Source organism: Lactuca serriola, chromosome 5 (assembly GCF_051521515.1).
Source record: "Lactuca serriola cultivar US96UC23 chromosome 5, Lser_US96UC23_V15, whole genome shotgun sequence".
Classification (NCBI taxonomy): Eukaryota; Viridiplantae; Streptophyta; class Magnoliopsida; order Asterales; family Asteraceae; genus Lactuca; species Lactuca serriola.
The window spans coordinates 90,902,523-90,913,873 of NC_136412.1; the positions used below are offsets into that span (position 1 = coordinate 90,902,523).

At 34.0% G+C, this 11,351-nt stretch overlaps 1 protein-coding gene across 1 annotated transcript; it reads left to right on the forward strand.

Moving 5' to 3' along the window:
- The first annotated feature begins 9,607 nt into the window (after positions 1–9,607).
- Positions 9,608–10,372, forward strand: LOC145050979 (protein transport protein SEC23 B-like). Its single transcript, XM_078999143.1, has 4 exons — positions 9,608–9,679; positions 9,759–9,920; positions 9,989–10,252; positions 10,331–10,372. Exons 1-4 carry the CDS (start codon positions 9,608–9,610, stop codon positions 10,370–10,372), a joined length of 540 nt encoding a protein of 179 aa, XP_078855269.1.
- The last annotated feature ends 979 nt before the right edge of the window (positions 10,373–11,351 follow it).

Consider the following 11,351-nt stretch of genomic DNA (forward strand, 5'->3'; position numbering starts at 1 on the left):
ATAAAATTTGTATTTATTAATACTACTTTTTAGATTTAAATTATAAGGGGAATGAGTGTGGGTATTCTTCCTAAAAGAAAAACGGAAAAAAAATCCCATGTTATAATTAAAAAATCACATGCTCTGATTTTTTTTATATTTCAAAGTTGATTATGTTTTATTTGTAGATTTAAGTTATGAAGAGGCTACCATTGATATGGAAAAGAAAAAAACATAAAGAATAAGAGTGTATTCTTGTAGAATGTATTATGCCAGAATTTATAAAGTGTGTCTTAATAATAATATTCTTTCAAAACAGAGTAGTGTTTTTGTTAGATTTTAATCTTTTTTTTGAAGTATTTTTAGTTTGTCTTTAAGAACAAATGTAATTCTTAAACCATTATGATTCATATATTTTTTAGAATGAACGTAATAATTGATTATAGTCTTATTCTTTATGAATTAATGTAATTAGTGATTCTTAAAGAATAAAATCCATATTCTTTAGAAAATATTATACTTGATAATATGTTGTATAATATTTTAAGTAGGTTTATTATAAAAAAATAATCTTGAATGAGACCATAATCTACAAGAATAAAATCAAAAATATATTTACTACTTTATGGTTGACTTTTGATCATTTTGACAGAATAAAATCGGTTTTTATTAAAAAATATATTATAATTTGATGTGAATTAATTTAAAATATTCAGAATTTTAAAATTAAGAGAATTAATTATCCCTTAAAATCCGAAAATATCCTTTTTAATATATTTTAATTGACCAAAATGCCCTTACGCTGAAATTGTGTGATTATATGGTACATGTTACCCTATTATGATATCATACACCCTCAAATCATGACTATTGATTCTATTCTATCAATTGGTCCAGATTTGTGCTTACGAGTACACAATTGATGTTAGAGAGATTTGAACCTAACCCTCAAACAAATTTTCTCAATTGCCGCTATAACGTTACAACGTACTGACATCAATGGATATGCCTATTCACAAATGATTATACGCTTGAGAGGTATAATCATATATGATTATACATTTTTATTCATATGTTACAACTAGGAATTTTATGCTTTTGTAACAATAATGATGATAACATTTGTAAATAAAACTCAAAAGCATGCATGATATTTATTTAATGACAACAAAATTCTATCACACTCTATACAAACACTTCAAATAGTAAACAAAGGGTTGGAAACCCTAAAAATCCCGGTTGAAGTCCAATATGGATTAGGATTCTCTTATTGGGCTATGGACCAATAATCTCAAATTTGACTAGTTTGGGCTTAGAACTCTTAATTGGGCTCTAATTCAACCCACCTTCATGAGATTTAACATTTTGGGCCACATTGGACCTAAAATGGAATAAACTACCCCAATAAGCCTTATTGGTCCATAACTAGCCTGACTAACCTTGTTGGTCCATAACAAATCTAATAAGCCTTAATTGGCCATAAAATTCATTCTTTTATGCAAATTGGGCCATAAACTACCCTAAAGGCCTAATGGGCCAAAAACTTCTTTATGGACCTCATTATTTTGAACCAGGATAAGAAGTGGGCCAAATTAAATTACCTCCTTCCTCCTAGCCCAAGAATTTGGCCCAAGATAATAAAAACAAAAAAAGAGAGAAATAAGACTAATAGGTTATTAAGGGGGGGGGGGGGTGACACCTCAAAATTGTATGGGGGATATCCATGCACCATTCTCACATTCCCATGCATCTATCACCTCACTACTTCTCTCCTCCCTCTCTTCTTCTTATCTTCGGCCGAGGATCACACACACACACATCACTTAAATTTTCTCTCTAACACTCACAACAACAACCCCTCATTTCCTCCAAATTTTCAAGAATCATAAGAGCTTCAAGAAGGTTTTCCTCCAAAAATCACTTCAAGATACATACTATTGAACTTTTCAAATACGAAGGTCTCTTCAAGGAGCTTGCTAGGGCAAAAAAACCATACAAACCTCCTTCATATTTTCCTCAAAACCAAAACAGTAAACCCAAGGTGAGTTCATACCCCCCTTGTTTTCGGTTTTTTCTTGTTTTTTTGGAGAATACAAGTACTATGTGTTGATCTATGTGTGTATGCTTGTTATATGTGATTCTTTGGTTTATGTTGTGAAAATATGATATTATTTGCTAAATCTTTAAATCTAAGGCTAAAGTGTGAAGGATACATAAACAAATAACATAATAAAAAACATACATCAAAGATTTAAGGGTCTTTAAGCTCAAGAAGGTGAAAACAAAGTCAAAATCCTTATAAGTGTCATTTTTGCAAAAATAATAATGATTTGAGTAAAACATAATATTTTCGGTTCTATAAGGATAAAATGGTATTATCCACATAAAAATCTGACTTTTATGAAAATAACACTTTTCTAGGGGTCAAAAACATAAATTTTAGCTTATTGGACTTTAATTTGGGCCTCACGAGTATTTGGGCCCAATGTTGCGAAAAATGAAGTGTAGAGGGGTTGAAATGGAAAACTTAACAAACTATCAGTCTAAAATGTGAATAAACTATTTTTAGGGGCTGAAAATGACCATGATGCAAAAATTGGACTAAATATGCAAAGTTTTTGATTTTGGGGGCAAAATTGTAAAACTTACGGAATTTGAGCCAAAAGTGTAAAATTTTTACAACCAAGGGCTGGAAATGGAAAATACAATAGTTTTGGACTGAAATTATTATTTAAATAAATTTTGGGTCTAAAATGTCAAGAAAAATGGTTTAAGGACCAAGAATGTCAATTTTCATAAAAGGGGACTAAAAGTGTCATTTTATAGATAAAGGGGCTAAAATGGTCAAACTAAATGTTTTTGGGCCAAATAGACAAATATTAAATTATTGGGTTAAAAATATTAAGTTTATAACGCATGGTTTTAAATATATATATATATATATATATATATATATATATATATATACACACACACACACACACACACACACACGTATAACCAAAGCTTCGTTATAAATCAAACGTTAAAACCTTTTAACACTTTGAATAAACATTCAGCTTACAAAAAATACCTACACTACGAACTTAAGATCGATATATTATAAATGATTCAATGGTTGGGCTCAAAAATATTCTATTCGTGCTATTGGGCTTTTGTGGCCTAATATCATGATTATTGAGCCCAATATATTCGCACATGTTTATTGGGCTTCCGGTGACCCAATTACATACTCAATGGGCCTTTATCAGCTTTAACATGCTATTAGGCCTTAATGGTTCATTTGCACTGCTAATAAGACCCTAAATCTTCATAATTTGCTTAATGGGCTATAACGTGTCCGTAGCATATCCGACAACCTGTAATAATATACAAAGTTAGTGGGCCTCCGTTATCCTCTTTTTCTTTGCCTGTTAGGCTTACCTTATATTCGAGTATACATCATTCGGGTTGTAAAACAAGGTTATTCAATTTCATGGGATTTCTTGAGAAATAACGGGTGGCACCAATAAGTGTCGGTCGTAGTCTGTAGTTATAACCAGAGTCTCCTAGAGGAGAGCGAGAGGTTGTGTATAGATCTATACGGGGGTGACTCCCCCACACCTAAGCTGTTCACTACAGTTAGACTCAGCCAGTCTAGGGTGACAAAATTTTAATTCAAGACCGACATTCAATAAAATGCCAAGACATGTGAATTAGTCATTATTATGCATGGTTATAACGACTCACATAGAGATCCATTACCATCTAAGTAATCATGGGAAATCATATTCATTTGTAGTGATGATACAATAATACAAAACTATCATACTATTTATACCGGAAAACTTCGGGTTTTCCCGAGGAACAACATTATTCACTTTTACTTACAACAACTATAATACAAGAAACTATTATGAAAGGAATTTCACTTTTACATGTTTTGAAATCATTCACACGTATACTTATGGATCATCACACCTTTTTAATAAACAATTTCTTTTACAGAAAATATCGGATTTTCTGGGTTTTACAAACAATACAAAACATTTACACATCAAACCTGCTTATGAACTCACAAACATTATATGTGTTGACCGTTTTTCAAAATAACTTGTGTTCTTAGGTAACCATTAGAATGAAGAATCATCAAGCGTGTTTCTGAAATTTCTTTTGTGCAATGTAAATTGTTAAACAATTTATGTTTAGTGAACTTGTAATGAAAAACAATGTACTTGATGTAAACAAAGATGGTTGTACTATGTAATGTTGGTGATGATGGTGTTATTTTCATGTATATGCATGGTGATGCTATTTCAATTTAAGTCACACGAACCCCCGGACATTTCCGTCGTCTAGTTCGGGGGTGTGACATGTTGGTATCAAAACTCTGTTTATAGTGAACTGACATATCTAACCACACATTGATATGCAACTATAAACCCAAAGAGGGACTAAATAACTCTGAACAAAACAAATAAAATATAATAATAAACACTGTTACTTGTGCGACTTAGAAAAAAAATAAACATAATAACAATTCAAATAAGACGATTGGAAAATCCTGACATCTCAGTTAAGCTAGGACTGTTCACAACTGTATTAGGGACGGATGTAGCCTGATCAACTACATTTCCTTTAGAATACAACTATCACATGCCCTAGGGCGATCTCGATGGTCAGTAAACCTAAGGCATACCCTTTTGTTAACCAAGAGGAGAACATCAACCCAACATTTTAACAACTAAAATATCTTAGGGATAATAATAGTTTATTTATATACCCTCCTTACGTGTTGCTCATCATAGTCACCTTGGAAGAGGAGCATCAAGGCATTCAGTTTCACCAGGCCTTGGTGGCCCACGGAAAGATGAAGACGACCCCGAGGAAGGACAAAGGGAAGCACACAACATTAGGCCTGATGAGTACACTGATACAGAATAAGAATTTGAGGGGACCGATGATGACATGGAGGAGGAAGGAGACACAGACGAAGCCCCCGTCAAACCACCTACCGACGAGACACATCAGGACGACCTTGCCCCACCAGGAAATCCCGTGGGAGAGGATCGTTTTCCGGAAGCAGAGGCTGCCGTACTACGCCAACAACTATTTGCCATGGTGGCACGAGCGATGTAGGCTGAACTGGAAAGGGATGAGTTCATCAGGGAGATGACCGAGATGGCCCAGATGTTGGCACAACATTTCGGAATATGATTTCACAACCACCGTTGGGCGCCTCCTAGTGTGTTTAGAATCAGTAGAGCCCCCTACTAGTGCTATGTTCTCATATGCTTACCATGTTATGTACTACCGACTCCATGTTTAAGTGATTACACTACTCATAGAGTCGTTATGCTGCCAAATTTTGTACCCTTATGTATGCTATTTCGGGTAAATTTTCATGTATCAAAGTATCACTACAAGAAAAATACCCTTTTACGACGCGCAAACCACGACACTCATTGATTGATGTTACGCAAAAGAGAGTGACATTAAAAAAGTGTTGTCTCTTCAAAAAATTTAAAGATTTATGTCACGCATTATTGTGTGCCCTTAAATTAGCGTTTAAAAAAAACACGGAGGGTACCTATAATAAAATGCGTGTCGTTTAAGGCCGTCGCTTTATAAAATTTAATGGAACGCGCGTTCCTTCTTTAATAGCAGGGGGAAATGAAATCCTTAAAAAGTTAAAAACCTCGCGTTTCATCCATCTTTTAGGGTTTCCATGTAAACCCTAGACCTCATTTGTAGGTTTCGTTCTCTGATCGAGTTGTTGTTGTTCGGGAAGGAATAACGAATTCATCCTCTCCACCAGCCGACAATCTTTACTCTCTCCTTCTCCTTTTCTCTGTAAACCCTAATCTACCTCCACCAATACTGAATCCCTTTTGTTTATCCTAAAGGAATAACGCAACCAAGCTCGTATCTCAGATCAAGTACTCCCACGTGGAGTTAAGAATTGAGGGCCCGCTTCAGCTCACATCCTCGCTGACGTGCATCACGTAATATTCCAGACCACTGAGGTTTGATCGACTTGAGGCTAAGCGGAGTGGAGCTCGCCACCAACCTCGCTAGGCTTGCTAGTGAGCTTGAAACACCGTCCCCTAGCACTCGCTAGGGGGGTTGCTAAATCAAAATCACTAATTGCTTGGCGAGAGGAGAGAAGGAAGTTTGCTGGATTGTGATTGGCTACATTCTCGTTCAATGGATCCAACCCAATTTCATTTGAATAATCGAACCATTCAGAACTGGGTTCCAATCGATATCGCCTTCAAAATCGCCTCCTTTCTTTAGGTCTGTTGATTTCTTTCGCTAATCTTCTTCCAATCGATTTTTCAATATTTTGAGAAAGTACGAATTAAGAATTGCTTTCTGATTTTGGAAAATTTCTATGAATTCAATTTGGCATTCCGAAGGAATTGGAATCGGTTTTCATCTCATCCCCCACGTTCTCACAGTCGATCGTGAATCGATTTTCAGGTTCTTCCAAGATTCAGCCAACCACGATACGAAGGTGGAGGTAGGTTCCGATTTCATATCAAAAGACTTCACCTTCAGGCGAAACAAAAGCCTAGGGCTCAGTTCGATTAATCAGTAGCAAAAGTCAGACGTAATCTCAAAAGTTGGCATGGAAAGAGTCTCGGAATCCACTTCAGGTAAGTTATTCAACATGGATTGTCTATCTCCTATTTCTTCTCTCAAATTAATAGCAGTCGACACAAGAACTTTGAGAATGTTATCTGGTGCTTTCTTGATTTTCACCCAAATTGTGTTTTATTCTTATGATATGGCAGGTTCGTTCATTAAGTTGCTACCCCAATCGACACACAATTATATTAGTACCGGCCAAATGTGCTACAAGCCTACTCCATTGTTAAGGATACTGAAGATGACCAATATGACCTTGAAGACTGTGGTAGCGTTGATGATAATCCCAATGATTCATCCTGGAGAAATGTGGTTATCTGGACTGATGGAAGGTGAATATTCAGATTTAAATATTGAGGAGAATTTGAATGCTCTTTTGGCTCTGATTGATCTATAAAAAGCGGGTTCCAGTATAAGAACAAAGGTAAATTAAATAATATAATTTCTTTCATAGTATTTTGCAAATTTACTGCATCATAATTCACATAATCTTTCAGGAACCTGTATCATCATCATCATCATTGGGATGCTCAGTGTGTTCCTCCCAATGTTTATCATATTGGTTATGGAGCAAAAATAAAGAGATCAAAATCAAAGTAACTTGAGAACGAGTTCAACCAGCTGATTCATAGTGAAAAAGATGAAATGCAAGATATGCAAGTTGATTCATCAGCAATTATCTCATTGATCATAGGTATAATCGATACTAGCTTTTCATGGGACCGTGTACCACATGTGATCCATGCCACAAATGGATTTACTTTGAATCATCTGAAGATTGAGGGATTAAGGTTTAAAAATTTAAAGTCTTTTTTCCATTTTTACCTACTACAAGAAACTGTTTTACCCTTGCTCTAAGCAAGGTTGATTATCACTTCACTTGTATATATTCTTATAAATTCTTATTAGTATTCACTTAATAAACATCCAATATTTTTCATTTTAATGGTAATACAGGGTCCAAACAAAAGGATACTTAGCTAATTATCAATGCTTGAAAGACGAATGGCTCAAGGCAAGAAACAGTTCTTGTTTTTTCCAGTGTGGTTGTATATATATATATATATATATATATATAGTGTTTTTTGAATCTAAACATTTTTTTATAAATCTTTAGGTTCTAATAATCAAGAGGAAATTGTCGTTGAAAGCATAAAACACGCAAAGGAAGCTATTGCTTTAGATGTCAAGGATGGGAATTCATGGTGTAAGTTTATTGCATAATTTATCATCAATACATAAGACTTTTTGTGTATTGACGATTTTACCCTTTCTGTTCTTCCAACAGACAACTTGGAGAATGTTTGTTTGACATGTTTCTTTGTCACGGGGGCATGGGATAATAGCAAATTACATTAGTCTATAAAAGCATACCAAAATGTTGTATGTTGGAAATCTACTTTGTAGATTTGACTTGAAAAAGTCAACTTTTATCTGATATTGTTTCTTTCATGATGTAACAGGAGAAAGATGAAAGCATGAAGCCAAACCCAAACTTATATTTCAATTCTGCTATTGTGAATACATATCTGGAAAATTATGAAAGGGCCCTCAGTGGATTTGAAGCAGCTGCATCAAAAAATCCTTGTCTTAATGCCACCGAGGAAGTTCAAAAAATGGTCAATCTTTTTAACAAGCTAGACACTTTGTTGAAGGCAAGTTTTTGTCTTTGTTATTACCTTTTTCTTTTTAAATTTCAAGAAAACTGTATCTTAAATATTCAGATAAATAAAAGTAGAAATCAAGATTGGTTTTCTTGGATGAGAGCTCGAGTCTTTGATGTGAACTAACTATTTGTTTTACAGGGACAAATCAAGGCCAAAAGGCTAGCTTCTTAATTAATTCTCACAAAAGGTGGTTAACTCTCTTATCAGGATGTATCCTAGCTTCTACTAATTATCAATGTTTATGTGTTCAGGTTTGTCCAATCTGCTGTTGCTTTTACTATCTTTTGAGAAGGCAACAGGTAAAAAACCACCGGGGATCATATTCTACAGGTATATATAAATATAATTTCAAGTGGTACAATTAAAGAAAAAAAAACTAAATCTTCACTTTGTTTTTTATTTGCAGGGATGATGTAAGTGATGGGCAACTAATGAGCCGAAAGCAACTTCTTTAATACAAGAGTGGGGACACTGCTGTCTGTTGGTGCATGCTGTCTTTATATGATTTCTTGCTTTCTCATATGGTCCGGGTCTCTTCTTGCCTCAGGAGGAAAGTATATTTTTTTTGTTGTTTTAAAGGGAAGACCCAATCTATTTTCCACTTACCTTTATATCTCATCGCCATATATGATGTTAAAAGGCCTACAATCATAACCCCCTCATTAATGTATGTCACTCATTTTCATTCTTTGCATAATGCATAATAATTAATAAATGACTTATCATATCCTATCAATATAACATATACCTCATCCTCATCATTGAAAGAGATTTTTTTTTGAATTTATTGATGCAATGGGTTCATCAGAGGGCCTGGAGAGGACCTGAAGCCTTTCATTCCATGAAAAGTACAAACAGAGCCCCTGTTATCGCTTGTAATTTGCACTTTCAAGAGTGGGCCACCTACTCATAGAGTTTTGCAGTCGTTGGGCTGCATTATATGACAACGTTTCGATCAATTGTCCAAGTAGGCGTCTGAATTCCAATGTCTATAGTCTAGAATATCAACAGTATAAAAAAATTTAATTTGATAAATTTAAGTTTGATGAATACTTATTAATGTAGGAATGGGGCTTTGAACTTCCAATAGGGAATATTTTAGATCGTGCAATGATCAAATATATAGATTTGTTGCTGGCAACAACATCTGGAAAAGTAGTAGCAGAGAGATTCCATGGTAAGCTCGCATCTCCATTTGAGAAAACTAAGCTTTCTGCTTATGCTCTTGCTGCCATGGTCGAGAGTGCTGTTCTTTCAGAGGTAAAAAATAGTAAAAGGCTTTTCTTTATTTGGGAAAAAGACTTAATTACACTTTTCTTTAACATGAATTAATGCAAGGTTTTGATCAAGAGACTGATGCTGTAGTAGTAGCTAGATTAACTTCTTATAAAATGGAAATGGAGGTGAAGTTGCACTTTCCTTTCTAGTACTTTTTGCACAAATCAAATATATAAATTTTATTTATAGAATCACCCTTTTCAGGAATCATTTGATGCAACAAGGTGGATAGATAGAAACCTAATTCGTCTATGTTCCAAATTTGGGGACTATAGAAAAGATGACTCTTCTTCATTTTCTTTAAACCCTAGTTTCTCATTGTTCTCTCAATTCATGTTTAATCTTCAAAGATCACAGTTTGTTCAGGTTAAAAGTTGTTAATTTACCGAATTTCCCTTTTGTTATATGTTCTTAATTTTATGAAATGTTGGCAGGTGTTTAATGATAGTCCCGATGAAACTGCTTATTTTCGAATGATGTTGAACAGAGAAAGCATAACAAATGCAACTGTGATGATTCAGCCTTCATTAATTTCATATTCATTTAACTCTCTTCCTTCTCCAACATTGCTTGATGTGGCATCAATTTTAGCTGATAGAATCTTGTTGATAGATTCTTATTTTAGTGTACTTGTTTTTCATGACATGACAATTGCTCAATGGAGAAACAATGGCTACCAACATCAGCCTGAACATCAAGTACTTTTTCCTCATTTCACTTTTCCATTTTATAATTAAAAAAAAACATCACATTAATATTTTTTTTATATTTTGTAGGCATTTGCTCAGTTGTTACAAGCTCCACATGATGATGCATAACTGATAATATGTGAGAGGTTTCCTGTCCCACGATTGGTGGTGTGTGATCAACATGGTTCTCAGGTAAATGACCATTTTACCCTCGCATTCCAAATAACAAATTTCACAATATTGATTAGTAGTGGGAGATACACCAAATGACTTAAATTTATGCTTAAATGGTCTCATATGGCCTGATCGGACTCCTCATCCTGCTCTAAATGGTGATTACTATAATTTTTTTGCTTAGTATTTAGGTTTTTGTTTAGTTATTTCCAACAAAAATGTTTCCATGATGAATCTTTTGGTAGAGACAATGTATAAGAATTACTTCATTGAGCTAATTATGATGCGATCCTTTGTTTATTTGTTTTCTGAGGTCAAGTATTGCTATCAACCAATTAAAATTTCGTTCACCAATGACGTAATTAAGGTATCAATATCATCACTCTTACTTATTTGTCTATATCATTTTCATGAAAATGTTTATATTGCGTATTATATATTCATGTCCAGATGTGCTTTCTATATAGCAAATGTTAACCTTGGTCTTTGCGTTTTTTGTTCATAGATTACAAACACCAATTTCTTTCAAACAATAAAAGATCTAGAGTTTAATTGGGTGATTGAAGGTGATGGATGTAAACTTGATTCTGGAACTCTCAGTCTACCAACATTAGAGTTTAATTGGGTGATTGAAGGTGATTTTAGTTCTTGAAACGAGACTCAAGATATCATATTTTGGCATGGCTAGAAGCTTTGGAGGATATGAGACTCAAGCAAAAGTAAACACACACAGAGTTGTTGGCACATAGTAAGCAAGATGATGCAATTGTATATAAATGAGTTCCTTTTTTTTATAACATTTACTCACTTTTGGAATAATTATTTGTATTTGACATATTAGTGAAATGAATTATCTTTGTTATTTATGGTATTTTATTTTGTAGTAGGAGATTTTTAATGTATTATTTAATTTGAAAATTAGTAAATCTATAAA